Genomic DNA, 16,941 nt, shown 5'->3' with positions numbered 1-16,941 from the left:
AGATGATCATGAACATTATTGCGTATCAGTAGATTATCAAAATTGTAACTCCGTAAATGAATATCACCTCATCTTTTACACATTTATTGTTAGAATGTTCTGTCGTCCGCTGGTTTCCAATGCAACATATATTTCGTGTCTTGTCCGCATGCACTAGGACTAGAAGTGACGTTTCCTGTTTTCCGGGTTACTCGTTATTGCGCGGGGTAACGCCCTTGTATGGAAGCGCATGTGATGCATTCTTCTCATCACATGCCAACAAAACCAACAAATGCAACGTATCATTTTAATGAAAAGCCAAGCAAACTGGTAAATATTTCTTGATTATTTTCATGTTTTTGTGATATTTGTTAAAAATAAAAATATTTACAGGTCAGTTATTCAATCATGGGCACTTTCATTCTCCTTGTCTGCATTCGTTGGTTTCACATTAATTTCAGACTCGCTGTGCGCATGCGCAGAGCAGGTAAAAATATCTACCAAAGTTCCGCTTTGGACGTACGCTTACCGATAGTGTAAATACACTCAAAACAAAATGAGTAAATAATAATTATTTACGAATGACAACTGTTCATCGCTGACTAAATATATCGATTTACATATGCTTTTCAGGTATTGATGTCCTATTTTGGTTTCAGCAGCATCAGAAACGTGTGTTTTGTTAGTTGTGAGAAGGGGATGTGCGGGAAGAACGGTGGTGGTGAAATGTGTTTATACACGAACTTACTGACGTAAATCAAGCTATTTATTTCACTACTCCCGGTTTTTTGTACATACAGGTATAACAATAAGTTGTAACAGACATAAAACTATGTATTTGGTTTGACGTTTCGTTTTCTTTAGAGTGTGTTTACACTATCGGTACACGAACGACCAAAGCGGAAATTGACCAGTAGATATTTTTACACGCTCTGCGCATGCGCACAACGAGTCTGAAATTAATGTGAAGGACAATAAAACGTGTCATGTCTGCGCAGTATAGAATCATCGCAGTAGTATTTTAGATGAACCCAGAGGTCACATATATGTAAGAGATGACCAATTCGGTGTTCAATGCTTTTTTATTACGTCGGCAACATTCCATTCGAGTCACGTGATATTTGTGTATGGCTTTTCACTTGAGCAGACGATGACCGGTCCGCTTGACAAGTTGCGAGCGTTATTTCAAAGTTATGATCGCATTTACGAAGGTTCTCAAAGTGCATTACGTTCTTTGTTAGAATTTTAGTACTTTGACAGAAATTAGACCACAAGTTCCATGAAGGCTGAACATTTCAAACATTGTGTGTTCCGACTGCGACGGAAGCTTCTGCACATGAGACGGTGTTTACAGGTGGCGCTGTCATCTCACTGTACGCAAGAAAGTACTGGGGAAAGAAATACCCCGAAAACATGGTACGGCACGGTAATTGATTTCAGTTTAGGCCAGTGAACGCAGGTAGTTTCCATAGACAAACTGATTTCGTTTCATTGCTGTAAGTGCTGTCCCTCCGCATTGAAAAATAAACACCTTTACACCACATCCTTTTTGAAAATATCAGCAGCAGAATCATACGCATTGACAACAAGCCAGTTATGCTAAGTCATCGCTGCGCCGGAGTGTGACGTCACCATAACCTCGTTCCACTAGCTTATTCAGAGTTCCATGCTGTCGGGATAGAAATTATCACCGGATGCGGGAGTAGGTTGCAGAAATAACAAACTGCATGTAAGTTGTAACGTGTTGTTTCTGAGGAAATGCTTCGATTCCATAAGCATTTCATATAGTTTTCATATGCTAATTACCTTGCAGCATAGTTGTGATACTGTTTAAAAAAAAGACTAATCAAATCTAGAAACATGGGAAAGAATCAAAACTGACAATCCGTTTACTTAGCTAAGTCACATATATAGTTTCATATATAGTCTGTCATTGTCGTCAGGATATCGGCTAATTAATAATACTGAATTTCGGAAATAGTATATTAATTATGACTCATTTGAAGTTTTCATCACATCACCAGTGCCAGTTCTGAAACATCACCGATAAACCTAGAATCTGTTGGGATGCTTTGGGAAGTAACATAAACACCGAAATCAACTCTCCAATGTTTGCAAAATCACGTTTCGCGAAGGCCGGCCATGGAACCCAAATTACACCCCGTATATTTCACACTCAGTTGCGATAAATACTTCACTGAATTCATCATACATTTTGGAATCAAGTAAGAATAGTCTTTGTCACCAAAATCAAGGGTCTGGATGGAATTTTCCAAAGATATCGGGTGTGAAAACAAACGTTGTCTAGTAGGACTGCGCTTGTTTGAAATGTAAACAAAGAAAGTGTGTAGCATTTTCTCTAAACTTTAGACATCCAGTCGTGTATTCGTAGCATGCATAGGTTCATCAAATTTAGATTATGCATGGCAAGTGCATATTGTGTTAATAAATGGGAAATTATAAATAGATACAATACAGTGGTTTGATAAATTGTGAATTTCCCAGTGCAGTGTGACGCCATGACTGACGCAAGTGCAGACTCACAGCGGCAATTATCGCTCAGTCCTAAAACAGTCCTAACAGATAACAATAAGCAGATAATCAGATTTTTTCTTATGGCTCACATCACATATTGATGTACAAACTTGCCAATATCATGCGAAGATCGATCCCTTGCCAAATCCGATGTTAGCGAATCTGCCATTTTGTTGTGAGGTCATGCGTCCACATTGTTGGACATATTCTGTAATCTGAGGTGAAGGTCGGTTGACTTGCAGTAAACATAACAGTAATTTCCTGTTTGAAGTTTCAATATTATGATTTATATATGTGTCTTTCACTATCATTATCTCATACGTAGATGATGGTTGTACGTTATTTTCATCATCTGGAAGCTATTGTTTGTTTTAAACCAGTAGCGTAGGATATCATAGTTTGAAACTTTACACGGGTATTAGACGATGAAACGTATGCATCACTGCAACAAGTTCGTTGTTACTGCCATGTGTCATTACAATTTTCTAATATCATATATACAGATTAGTCACCGGCGATTTCATTTGATGTTATAAGTCATACTGTTAGGTGTACATCTGTAAGTATATACACACATATCTGTGTGGAAGTTTCATTGTCATGTTGTTTTATGGACTGAATGTCTAATGATTCGCCAGCTGCAGGTGAGCGTTTGTCACAAACGTTTAGCGATTTACGTTTCTTGTTTTATAAATAATAATTAATGTAAAATATTTGCATTAAATTATAATGCAAAGTACAAGCCTTGCCAGTACAGTTTCGTTTAAAGGTTTGATTTTTGCCATTATGGAGAGAAATAGCCACATGATAATTAACAAGGAAACCTTATATAACGACTGAAAAGTTCGCGTGTTCTGAAATAGTTTGTTTGAAAACGTTCAAGTGAAACTGATACTAATCACATCGGCTTGTCTATGTTAAGATATAGGGTCACACTGTCAACTTGTGAGCGACAGACCAAGATTTTGTATAAGTATTATTTACAAGAGACGGAATTTGGGCGGGATATTCTAATCGGATATACCCGTGTCGTCTTCTCCAATAAACATGACCCAAGCAAACGTCATCCCAAATTGTGTATTTTCTATCTTGTATTCGGTTTACAATGGTGCAAAATGCGTGTACACAAATAGTGGAATACGGGAATCCTACGCAAAACAGAGGAGTACAGGAGTCAGAGAACTAATTTACATGTCTGACAGGCCCATCCATTTGACTGTTACGCTATTTCTCATGTATGATTTCAATATTTTCTTGTAATTTGTGATTCTACTTAAACATTGGGTTACATTATGGATCATTGTATTGGAACAGAACTTTCGGTTCACACTGAATAGAGCATAACAAAAGTAAAGTGTTCGCATCTACTGCAAAATTTATTCAACATGATGAAGTGATTTAACATGAACTCTACAATTAGAGATACTTCTTGTCTGGCATTGGCATCAAGTTTTTCATATGTTCTACAAGTTTTAATTCAATTACACTAAGTAAATTATTATTATAATTTTTATTTATTTATTTATTTTGGGAGGCAGATAAGCTTTGATCAGGGTTGGCAAGATTTGCATGGGACCAGCCCCTGTGGTCTGGTTACAATACCAATTAAAAAGATTCATGTCAGTCATATACTATATTTCTACACAGTCCCGTGATGACTGATCTTGAGAAACCCATACTTTAAGTATGAGGCGACTAACGGGATCGGGTACGTAGTCACGCCCTCTGACTGACAGTTTGCGAAACAGTTTCCAACTTTTGCTGGCCATTCCGGATGGATATGCATGAAAGTTACTAGACCATAAAATACTTTACTAGTCTGAGATTGGAATGGAGAAACCACAGCAAAACGTTACAATAATAGAGGATACTATCTGCATGACACGGGTTTCATCATTAAGCTGCTAAAAGGATGAACATTTTTATCAGGCCATAATCTTGCATGATATAGAAATGCATTAATAACTTAAGATGTCGGAGTGTGTGCTGACCCCATGAACATTCACTAGCCACTCAGGCAAGTGGCTGTAAATTTACTCGCCCGACTGGATTTCACTAGGCACGGGCTAGAGGGACAGTGGCTATTTGGCACACTGCAAACTTAGCTGACACATGACGTCTCATCTCAACAGCATAGATCGAAGCTGTTCACCACTGGATTGTCTGGTCCAAACTCAAGTGTAGGTTTACGCGGTTTGTAGCAATATTCCAGCTACATTACGGCGAAGGACACTAGAAATGGGCTTCACACATTGTATCCATGTGGGGAATCGAATCCGGGTCTTTGGCGAGTCAAGCGAACGATTTCACCACTGAACAACCCCACCGCCCCTAGAGATTATGAAAAGAGGCGCAGACATTTCTTCTTAATACAGAAACTCTAATAATCTAGATTTACCACATCGGCTTGATTTTGTGTATGACCTTTCTTGTATATATTTGTTTCAGGCCCTTGCGAGATGGCAATATAAACGGCGGTAAAACAGGTTTCGTTCACCCCCTCTTAATAAAACTTTGAAATGGATACTTCGAATTTACAGCCCGCTGTGAGATATCTTCGCATGGATGAACATCTCGTCATCCCCATTGACAAACAGCACAGTATGAAAGCATGCCGCTTGTTGCCTTGGAGAGAGTACCTGTAGTTTCAAGTGTCACTGTGTGGAAACAACTTCACGATCTTCAGAATACCAATGTGTGATATCCACAGACAGGAAAAAAGAGACAGGAACTAAATACAGGAGTTTCTAATGTATCACAAGATTTAACTTCCCCTTAGTACGTATTGCAACAGTCACGAGTTTAGCCATGACAATATGCATCCGCTGTGGACGAGACCTCGGTGGCTACTTTAACTGTGTAATACAGGTCACCGTGTGGGGTGATAGCGGTAATCTTATTGTATAGAGGTGTATGGTATCTGCACTTTGATACCATATCAATGTTTCAGTCGACTCTCTGCAACATACATCACGGACAGGAAGTTGACAGTATGTCGCAATGACATCGGGAACAACTAGGGAAAGCATTTGCTACTACGTGACCAAGTGTTCAACCAGTTTTATGAGGATGGCGATTTGGCGCAGATGTAATATAATCAAAGCTAAGAGTAAGTACGTCTGTTTGATTACTAAGACTGTCAGTGTACAATGTAAAATCTTACTTAGTGTCACGTGGTTACCTGGTCAGCCATAAACTGATGCGGAAAAGAAACCACACCGATTTAGTGTTCAAGTAATTGTAAAGTGTAAACTGCGTTCACATTTCAATTGTTCATACCCGAACAGCATTAGACTCACTGGAAGGTCGGGCGGGACAACTTAGGAATGACCAGCGAGTCCTAACTTGACACTCAGAAGGGAGCAAGCTACAAAGACATATTTTATATCACTGGAAAGATCTCGAGGAGAGGAACACGAAAAGTTCATGTGCAAGTGTGTTCACGTCTTAATAAGCTCACAAATTGGCTCTGAAAATGCATTTCTGCAGAAATGTCTGGCAGATTTTTTTCTGCAGAAATTTCTGGCGAATTTGTTTTTTGATGCAGAAATTTCTGGCAGAATATTTTTTTTAGTACAATCATTGTCACAAAGCTATCTAGACAAATACCATTCTGTGTAAATACATTTAAAAGGCTAAATATTTGGAAGAGTGTGTATTAGACCGTCCTTTCACTTGTATCAGATAAATTATGACACATGAATTTTTTATCTGAATTGTTGGGCTTGGGGTATTTTTGCATCAGAATATGAATATCTGATTCATCAGCAGGAAACTGAAAATAGACAGTATGTACACTTCTGTGGGTATAAAGTATCCTCATGAGGTTTTGTAGGTAATAAAAAAGGATGATGATGATGATGTTAATACCTCCAAGACCGGTATAAGGAATTTGAACAATTCATATCATTATGCCATTTGATGTTTTGGTTCATTTCTGTGTTAGACCTATTCCATACACTATCTTTCAGGCGTACGTCTTGGCAAAGAGGTCAGGTGAGGTAGACTTTATCAATCAGCACCCGTTCGTTTACAACTGTTTTTAGTACTTAATGCCTCTTAATTATTTGCTTCATGGCTGCGCTGTTTGTTGTTTTTAGTTCCCACCTGGCCTGATCCAATTATCTTCTAGTTGTTATTCAAGTACAAGATGTTTGTCACAGCATTCAATAATTCTAATGACTTGGTTGTTGTCACTGTTAGCTTGAACATGGTATAAGGACATACACAGAAATATTATATTTGTTATTGCTACCCCAGTGAGTTAATTATCATCTCATCACGACAGAAGCTAGTGAGATAAGTTGATTGGCATGTTTTCGTAACAAAGGCCAGTGGTTGAATTGTTAAATTGTGTAGATGTGTCTGTGATGATGACACTTTATATCAGTGTTCTAGTGTACCGTCGTCATAATATCAGTTACATGTTTTTCAAACAGGAATAGAAAGACTTATGTTAGTCACTCGTGGATTCGTACAAAATACAGTGCTAAACTGTTTGAAAATATTCTAATGAAGAAGAAGAAGAAGAAGGGTTTATTTGTATAAACGCCATACGACCCATACTCGTAGAACAAGATGGTACAATAGTGAATGAATATTCATTATGACTTATCCATCCACATCTAGGCATATACAATAGAAGAAGTTGTTATCCATAAATATTATATGTTGAAATGTTAGGTTATATACATACAGAACTTGAAACTCACAGTCTGAGTTTGCACTCAGTTCCGTCCGACCCAGTCATCCGGGAAAAATGGAGGTTGTTTGTTTGCAACCCACAGACGTAATAACATGTCGTGTGTACACCTGCCTGTCTGTGTAATTACATAATGTGGCAGAGACAGACCCCAGGTGCACGAGCCATAAATCAATGTAGTTTGTTTATGGTGTATAGCCTGATAGGTGGTCATGATTGAAGTTGAAAACATGGGTTGCAAATATGCAGGTATTGTACCAGTGTATTGTTATTACTGCCGACCCAAGATGCTTGTAACCACAAGAAACATCTCTTGTTCTCCCACTTCTACCGCAACGATAATCTTGCACACATCACTTGTGTTTATACGAGTTGGCTTCCCGGTTCAAGCTAATCACTGCACGGGTGGTGAAACCACATTTCCCCCAGCGCTGGGGAAGTGTTTGAACTCCGATTACGTGGGTTTTTTTAATCGCGTTATTTTTCAACTTTATAACTTTAATTTGCATTTTGGATAATTTGTTACCGAACTGAATCAGAATCTGCAAAGAACTGTTTTGTGTTGCATGTGACCTTGAACCGACAAAACGTACTGGATAGACTCTACAGGACGTCTATTGTCCATGCAGCACCAACTGGCATTGTTTCGGTGTATTCCCCGTGTGGCCGCTCTGTGGATTGCGCAATTATTAACCGCGGTGTCCACTCAAGGACAACCGAACCGGAACGACGACCGCTTATAGAGACAACCTGATCAACCACCAATTAACAGGTGTGAAAACTCGGTGGCCACTTCGGTATAAATCATTGTTTCAACGAGGCAATTACATTTTCGCGGGTATTGTCACTTTGAACACTGATGCATTGTCGCATAGGTATTGTTTATGATCTCCTCTAGTACGCTGGTCTTTTCGGGCTTGTTAATGAATTCAAATTATGGCTCACATGTCTTAAATTGTTATTATTGTATATATGTAGTATATGTCCGGTTTCGTCTGTATTCGACTTCAACCCATATCGCATACAAAACAACGTAGGCTTATTGGGATTGGAAAATGCACCCCAATACTGTTAAATTAATCTTGCGCGACGTGAATCCACTAAGAGGTTACAAATGTGTTATAATGAAACGGATGGGAATAATGCATAAGCCTTTTAAATTGTAAAAGCTATAGTGAAATACGGTCAAATTCACATTGTAAAATACTCGGCTGTCTGGTACTAATAGGCTTTAAACAGGAGAAAACGACATCGTTTAAAGAAAGTCTATATTAAATTATATATGGCGATGGTGTTTAATCTTATTCAACTAAGATAATTCTGGTAGCGAAACAAAAATATCACTCTAAGTGCTTATTACTTGGAAAAAACATGAAACTACCTCTCACGCAGGAGTATCATTAATTATAGTCTCTAATTTTGTTAAATTAAGATAATTCTGGTGGTGAAATGAAAAAATTCTGCCAGAAACTTCTGCAGGAAAAACAAATTCTGCAGGAAAAAACAAATTCGCCAGAAATTTCTGCTGAAAAAGAATCTGCCAGACATTTCTGCAGAAATGCATTTTCAGAGCCAATTTGTGAGCTTATTAAGACGTGAACACACTTGCACATGAACTTTTCGTGTTCCTCTCCTCGAGATCTTTCCAGTGATATAAAATATGTCTTTGTAGCTTGCTCCCTTCTGAGTGTCAAGTTAGAACTCGCTGGTCATTCCTAAGTTGTCCCGCCCGGCCTGTCACGGCATTAGGAACATCATAATCATTATGAGTGTCTACAGTGTGCAACAACTGGCAAATAATCACACCTGGTTTAACCACCAGGCTATCCCACAGCAATTAATGAAATGAGAAGGTACCGCACTTTACATTTGATCCTCAGTTATAATACCACTGATGGCGAGAATGTAGGCTAACCCATTTCGAAAGATGACAATTAGGAAGAAATCGCTTTAATATCAGGTCTTTTATTCTCATACCGCTAGACATAATTTCACCCAAACTAAATTCATGTGTTCTTGGGCTAACTTTGGTGAAGCGTTTCATGTCCTTACTATCTTGATTCGGATAAATCAATTGTCAGAATAGGTTAATGAGCCACATGTTTCGGTATGACAACTTACAGTGTTCGGTGGTACTTCCTGTGGACGTAATACCATGACGTTCAGAAACGACAGCGCTAGCGTTTAGTTGACAATGGAAAGTGACGTCACCTCCTTACGACTACATATGTGAGCAACCTTTAGCAGATTTTCACTCCCCTGCGATTGCAATTTCTGTGGACGGATGTTATAGTATAGTGTTTTTCGAAATAAACTAAAGGAACAGGGATGGTTACAAGCAGTTTTAATAATCGATACAGGTCATATATGCTGAACAAAACTGAAACTTGTCATATGTGATACTTTATGTCCAAAACACTGCTAGTAGCCAAATATATGTGGAGTTTCTTTTTCAGTTCAGCATATATCTGCACTGCACAATCGAGGGTGACTCACTCAAATTGTAATATTTATTTTGAGGAAACAAAACTAGAACGCGACACACCTTTTATCAGTGATTTCAGAACAACGGTAAGCTGACAGAGCAAAACATTATAACACGGTGGTTGTGGAAATGAGAAAGGCTGAATGAGTCAATGAGTGGATTTTGAACAGTATTCCTGTTACTATAGCTCACCTTAATGTAGGATGAAATTCCGTTTGGTGACTATACTTGTGAAAACTGACAGTTTTACAATGAAACTGATTCGTTGTGATTAGATAATGACGGTTTTTGCCATTCCAGATTTACTCAGTGTAGCCAGAAATAGAGAAACACTAACAGTTTAGAGCAAGTATGATTTACGCCGTTTTGAAAAAAAACCCAACATATCATTTGAAAATCGGCGGTCTGGAGAAGGGGTCTGGAGGTGATGCCTGACCTTGATCGTATAATGGTAACAGTGTAAGGATAATCTCAGTTTGACAACATCCCTTGTATGTTTCAGGATTGTGGTTCTTCGTCGCCATCTACACTATAATACTACTAACAGTCTTCTTTACACTACCAAATGACTATTTCTCCTATTATATACTTGGGGGTGCACTAGCGGATATGCCTCGAAGATTTAAGAACGGTTCCACCAAAGTTGAAACTGAAAATATAACTCAAGTGGACCAGTTCTTGACCTCGGACAGACACAGCTCGGTGACCACGGATGATGCTACAAATAAGCACAGCAGTGGAATATTCACTGAAGCAACAGAAACAGCAACACCAACAGCAACACCAAAACCAACGTCTGCAGCGACTTTCACGGAGATACGCAGCGGAGGAACGTCTGGAGCTCCGACAACTCAAGCATCAACGTGCAAAGACCCGGACCGCGACTTCATCCGTAAGAGCAACAGGTTCCTGTGCTGTCAGCCCGTGGGTGGTCTGGGAAACAATATGTTCATATACGCCTCGTGTTATGGCCTCGCAGCCTATTACAACCGAACGTTGGCGTTCCCCAAATCTAGCATGCTCACGAAGTACTTCAAGCTCAGTGCCCACATCATTCAAGACAACTGTGCATGCAACTCAGCTAAGTTCCATCTGGAGAAGTTAAACTGTGGCATGGATCCAGCACTTTTGAATTTATCCCCTGAAGAAAACATTAAGTTTGGGTATTACTTACAGTCCTGGAAATACTTTGTTAACGTAATGGCCGATATTCGGCGACAGTATACCTTGTCCAATGTCACACTTTCTAAGGCAAGAGACATCATAAGTAGACTGTCGATTGAGCACCAGCAAAGTATGAAAAGATTGTTTAAGATACAACCTGTTTTAGTTGGGATACATGTTCGACGAGGAGACATCGATTCAGAAGATCGTTTAATCAAATTCGGCTATGAACTTGCTACACCCGGGTTCTTTTCTCATGCAATGCAATACTTCCGGACAAAGTACGCACATGTGCTCTTTTTTGTATGTTCATTAGAAATGGGTTGGGCAAAACGTTATGTCACTGGTGACGACGTTGTCTACGTGGAAGGCAACGACTTCATTACGGATATGGCTGTGTTGGTCAGCTGTGACCACACCTTGACGTCAGTGGGGTCGTTTAGTTGGTGGGTCGGGTTTTTGAACGGCGGGGAAACTGTTTACTACCAGTGGCCTGCAAGAGAGGGTTCAGACCTGAGGAAGCAATTCTCAGCGAATTATAGTGATTATTATCTACCCCAATGGATTGGTATGAAATAGGATTGGATACACTGTTTAGATGTGAGTGAATTGTGTGTGCAGGCCTTTGGAAGCAGATCTAAGAGGAGTGTGATGACAAAGTTCTGCTAGAATGGATCGGTTTCAAATAAATACGTACACACTGTGAAAATAGAGTGTTTGTGAACCGAAGAGTTGGGCCTAGGAAAGCAAGTTTCAGCGAATTATAGTGATTATTTTCTGCGAGAACGGGTTGGTTTGAAATTGGATTGGGCCTTTAAATATTAAGAGTGTGGGTGAAGTAAGGGTTCAGACCTGAGGCGTGAGTGAGTTTGGTTTTACGCCGCTGTAGCTATTTCCAAGCAATATCACGGTGAGAGACATCACAAATGAGCTCTACACATTGTACCCATGTGCGGATTCGAATTCTGGTCGTCAGCGTGACGACCGAACGTTTTGCCACTATTATAGTAATTATTATAGTACATATAGTAATTACTTTCTACCAGAATGGATTGGTTTGAATTAGGATGTGAAAGGTAAAAATGAAGATTTGGTGAACCGCGCGATCAGGCGTGAGAAGTCACAGAGATTTGTACTGGAAATGTTTTGCCAAAATGGATAGGCTTCAAACAAAATTCTCCAAAGGGTACGTCAAATGCTTGAATATTATTGGTCAGTCAATAATATTAAACTCTCAATTTTGGATTGAAAATGCGTCCGATTTCACGGCGCATTATAGCGTTCGTATACAAAACTACTTCAGCTGGACTATCAACAGAACAGATGTGATGGAAAGGCTGTTAAAACATTTATTAGAACTCGAAAAATGCAGTTATATGTTTTTTCCTCCACAATTATTTGGGAACCTCACTATCATAGTTTAATACCTTCTGCTAGTAAAGAAACTTTTCACATGATGTGGTTCATAAAGAATAAACCAAGACATATATGATAGAAATATTGAGTATCATACAACATGTAACCATTTACGAAGCATGACACAGAATCACGAATGTCCAGTCGATAGTAATCTGGTCATGGAATCAAACACAAGACGTGGGGTTAAAATGAAATGTTACCTTATCACGGATCACTCACAAGATGTGTTTTCAAGTCATATTATGGAACTGTCCAAGCCTTTAGCAGCGTGTGTGACGACCCCTTGAGTCGATATATGCCAAAGCATGTCTCCTCGTGGATGACATTAATCGCCGGATGACGTCAGCGGGGATTCTGTGCAACAGATCCAGAAGCTGTTCGAGCTGCTGCCGATTTTCTGTTGGAGGTAACTGTTGCCTCAATTGTCTATCAAGAAAATGCAAGTTATGCTCTATCGGATTTATATCTGGAAATCGTGGTGTTCAGGGCAATAACACGTTATTGATGTTCACGTTGTTGAGGTTGTCCTGTACGAGCCTGGCAGTATGCGGACGTGCAATGTCCTGATGCAAGATCAAATGCCTCGGCTGATCACGCACAAATGGTCTCTACACCTCGCCTCTGTATCTTTGAGCAGTCAAATTTCAGTTGTCGACAATGTCTATAAACATGAACTCTCCCTATGAACTCTTACTGACACCGACGTACAGTTCGAGCCCACTGTAACCTGCGTTGGAAGCGCTGGCGAGTCAAGGCCATTCCATGAAAGGGACGTTAAGCTCTGATGCCACCCATAGCCGTCATAGTACTGTTCGTCTGCGATGGGTGTCTCAACGCCGTCGCCGCCGTTGACGTCACCGTGACGAACCAGTTCTGCAGGTGTATTGTCCGGATGTAGCCGTCTTCAGTTGGCGTGGTAATCATTGGTCTACCCGTTCTTGAAGGGTCTTGTGTGTGGCCTCACTGTTGGTAGACGGTTCAACAAGTTAACTGATGACTGTTTGGCTGCAGCTTAAAGGTCACATGCAACGTAAAACACAACTTTGCAGATTCTGGTACCTTTCGGTATGCACTTACCGAAACAAATCATAAAAAATGCCAATTCAACCTATAAAGTTGAAAAAATCGCGATGAAAAAAAAGCCCGCGAAATCGGAGTTCAAACGTTTCACTAAATTCCCCCCAGCGCTGGGGGGAAAACTGGTTTCAATAGCTGTGCTGCGCTGCGTCCATTACGCATGCGCAGTGAATAGGTTCGCGGAGCTTGAAACAGTATGCATGCCCAGCGTCTGAGGTTGTGAGCAGTAGTCTAATGTTGTGTACACAAACAAGTAAATAATGTACTCGTTACGTAAAAAAACATGTTGATTGTGGTAAGCAGTCTCTGTCACAGAGAAAGCTCAGTGTCTGGATTATTCACGCCTATATGCCCGTCTGCTAAGACAACATGCAATACACAGCTTCAATCATTGACCACGTGCGATTTGAACTTAACACCTATCAGACTATACGACATAAAGAAAATAAGATGATTTATGACTCGTGCACCCGAGTCCCGTGTCAGCCACATTATGTAACTAGGCACGTGTGATACACATGACATGTTTTTATGTCTGTGGGTTGCAAAGAAACTACATTCATTTTTTTCGGATGACTGGATCTAACGGAAAATGGTGCAAACTCTTGTCAGCTTCAAGTCCTGCTTTGTACTTGGACGAACGACAGTTTCCAGTTCACCATCTCTGCTGAGATAATTTTTGATTGGATCGAACGAAAATTCAGAGAACATGTATTTTCCAAACCCAACATCTCTATATACATTCTTCATGGATAACGACTTCTTTTAGTGTATATGATTTTGTTTGACAACAGTATATGAATCCATACTGAAACGACGCATCAAGTACACAAAAAGAAGTTGTTATCCATAAAGAATCTTACTTTCTGGTGACTGGCTATACTTCTAACATGCCCATCAAACAGATCATCTTTCTGTACACACAATGAACCCTCAGCATATCAGCAAATTGAAGAGCCAATCGGAAGCCGTCGTTACACTTGAGTGCATATCCATCCGCTATGACTGGGTTCGGTCTCCCGAGGGCTTCGTTTCGGGGGAAGTAAGCCCAAGTACAAAATATTGCACTTTTGAATCGCGATTGTACGCTTATAATTTTGTTTATTTGTTTTTTTAAAAGCAGCAATGTATATTATATGTCATGAATAAGTGAAAAATGTGTTTTAATTATGCTTGATTTTTTGGTTGCATGTGACCTTTAAGACGTGCAATGTGACGTTGTGACGCCCACATTTCTGCCATGCCAATGTTCTCTGTCACGTTCGGCTTGTGAAAGTCTCGGCATTTCTGTGATGTTCTTTTTCACACTGCGTGGTTGCACTGTTCCACATATGTATTTATGCAACAATTGTGCTCGTGTACTTAGCAAATCCCCATATACTGTTTTTGCCAGCACGAAATTCACTTAATCTCGGACTAATGTCTTGCTACTCGACGACAGAATGTGTTTTGTCGTATGTTTTCTGATAACATTTCACATTGTGGCAGTATCTGTAATTGCCAAAACGTTAATTCAGTAGGGATGTTTTTTTTATTATTATTATTATTTTGAAGAATAGGCTTCATTCTCTTGGCAGTGGCTGCAGCAGCAATCTCTTATGATATATTTAGAAGCGAGATTGGTTGCCAGCTCTTTAAAACGTTTTAGGCTCATCTCCTTTTGGAATACATGTATAAAGTCAATGTTTCTGGAAGACGGATATATACTTTCAGTCCGAGAAGCAAAAAAACACCATTCCAGATTTTTTGTTAAATCTGCTGTAAAACCGTAATTTTTTTCATATTTTTAAGGATGTCAAAATTTCATCTCTATAATCACTATAATAAACTTTTCTCAAATTTTCTCACCCATGCACAACAAGTAGTAGAAAGCAGTTCCATCCATCACAAGACATTCTGTTGTGAATTCTCGTTGCCTGGCCTGAAAATGATTTCCTTTCGCCACACTCCCCCAACCCCACCCCAATTAATATACATATGCTGTCTGGTTTCTCGATGCACAATTTACTGATAATAACTCTAGTATTCCACTCATGAATAAAACGTTTGTTTAACTAAGCCATTTGCAATCATCACCCATCCACGTGTCATCGAATGCCATCGTGTGACGAGGCGTTAATTTCCTGATAATTACTGCGATCCACGAATCAACGTTATCCACGAATTTAACTTACTGTCCTTATATATGTACTTCGTTGTTTATAACAACAATATGTATTTGCAAATCAGGCGATAGGTACGAACGGAATTTGTATTCGATCCTATGATAAAGTGCCAGATATATACATGCAAATATGTTGAAAAATAACAAAACAAGTTCAAAGAAAAGTTGTGAGATAAACAAACTGTAATTCAGCGCGGCCTGCTACATTAACATGTTAAATTTAAACATTCGTAATTTGTCATTACACATAAATGAAATAAGCACCAGTGTGCCTAGAAACTGTTGAAAATAACACAATATCGCCCTGAACTTCGCCAATGTGAAACCAACGAACTGACAACGATCTGCTGACGCTACTGACGTTAATTGTGCTTCAATGTTTCAAGCTTATTGTCATGAGGTCAATAAATGATACAAATCATTTAAAATTTGCGAATTCTCAACAAACCTTTACACCCAAACACAGATGTTCACATGCATGATATTTCATGAACATCGATATTAGCAATTAGGAACCAATGACAAAAGTCAACCAAACCAGCGAGCCTGACCACCCGATCCCGACAGTCACCTCTTACTACAAGCATAGGCTGCTGAATACAGATTCTAATCTAGAAGTCTTTACAGGTCGTGTAATTAGTGAATCTGTGATGATAACCTATCAACATTTATTCATGATGTTGGTGTGGATCTTTTATGGGTTGTCATAGGAGACTGGAATCGTGTATGCTTGAATGCGGCCTATACCGCTAATTGGCGATCAGTGCCATGTACTCACTTTGAGAACCGAACCCAGGTCGTCGGTGTGATGAGAACATAATTAAGGGCAACCCACTCTCCGACTTCACCTTTGAAATAAAAAGTCTATTTTAATCGTGCGTGTCCACAGATGACTGTGGGGAGGACAGCTCTTGAGTGGTTAGTAGTACCTCGGGCACATACGACATAACCGTTGCCAACACGACGGCTCTCAGAAACCGGAAATTAGTGATTGTGTATCATCCTACCTAGTCAAAAAACAGCACCTTCATGCAGTGAAACTATTGATTTTGAAATCCCAATTACTGAACACAACTACAGATGGAATTATCCTGAGCTTAAAACTAACTTGATAAAGAAGTGGACGGGAAATAAACGTTACATAATGTAATGCATTCTGTATTCAAATTTATACATTTACATTTAGTCTCTGAAATATTTTACAGAAAACAAATTGTTAAATTTCATAAGAGAACAGTTCAAAAATTGATCAAGACTATGATTATTCGGAAGCTGCAGTAATCTAGACAAACGGTAGCATACTTGAGTGTGCCTTATTGGAGGTAATTCTAACAAAGAGGGTCGCCGGTCGCTTGTGAGAAGTAAGATCACGTGATCAAGATGGCGGTAGCTGGACGTGTTTTGAATGTCTCCAAC

The 16,941-nt window shown here is 39.5% G+C and overlaps 1 protein-coding gene across 1 annotated transcript; it reads left to right on the top strand.

The window, feature by feature from the left end:
* Positions 1 to 5,093: 5,093 nt before the first annotated feature.
* Positions 5,094 to 11,574, top strand: LOC137272521 (galactoside alpha-(1,2)-fucosyltransferase 2-like). Its single transcript, XM_067804909.1, has 2 exons — positions 5,094 to 5,623; positions 10,204 to 11,574. Exons 1-2 carry the CDS (start codon positions 5,515 to 5,517, stop codon positions 11,442 to 11,444), a joined length of 1,350 nt encoding a protein of 449 aa, XP_067661010.1. The 5' UTR covers positions 5,094 to 5,514; the 3' UTR covers positions 11,445 to 11,574.
* Positions 11,575 to 16,941: the final 5,367 nt, after the last annotated feature.

This window comes from Haliotis asinina, chromosome 2 (assembly GCF_037392515.1).
Source record: "Haliotis asinina isolate JCU_RB_2024 chromosome 2, JCU_Hal_asi_v2, whole genome shotgun sequence".
Taxonomy (NCBI): Eukaryota; Metazoa; Mollusca; class Gastropoda; order Lepetellida; family Haliotidae; genus Haliotis; species Haliotis asinina.
This window is presented reverse-complemented; position numbering and strand designations above follow the sequence as displayed.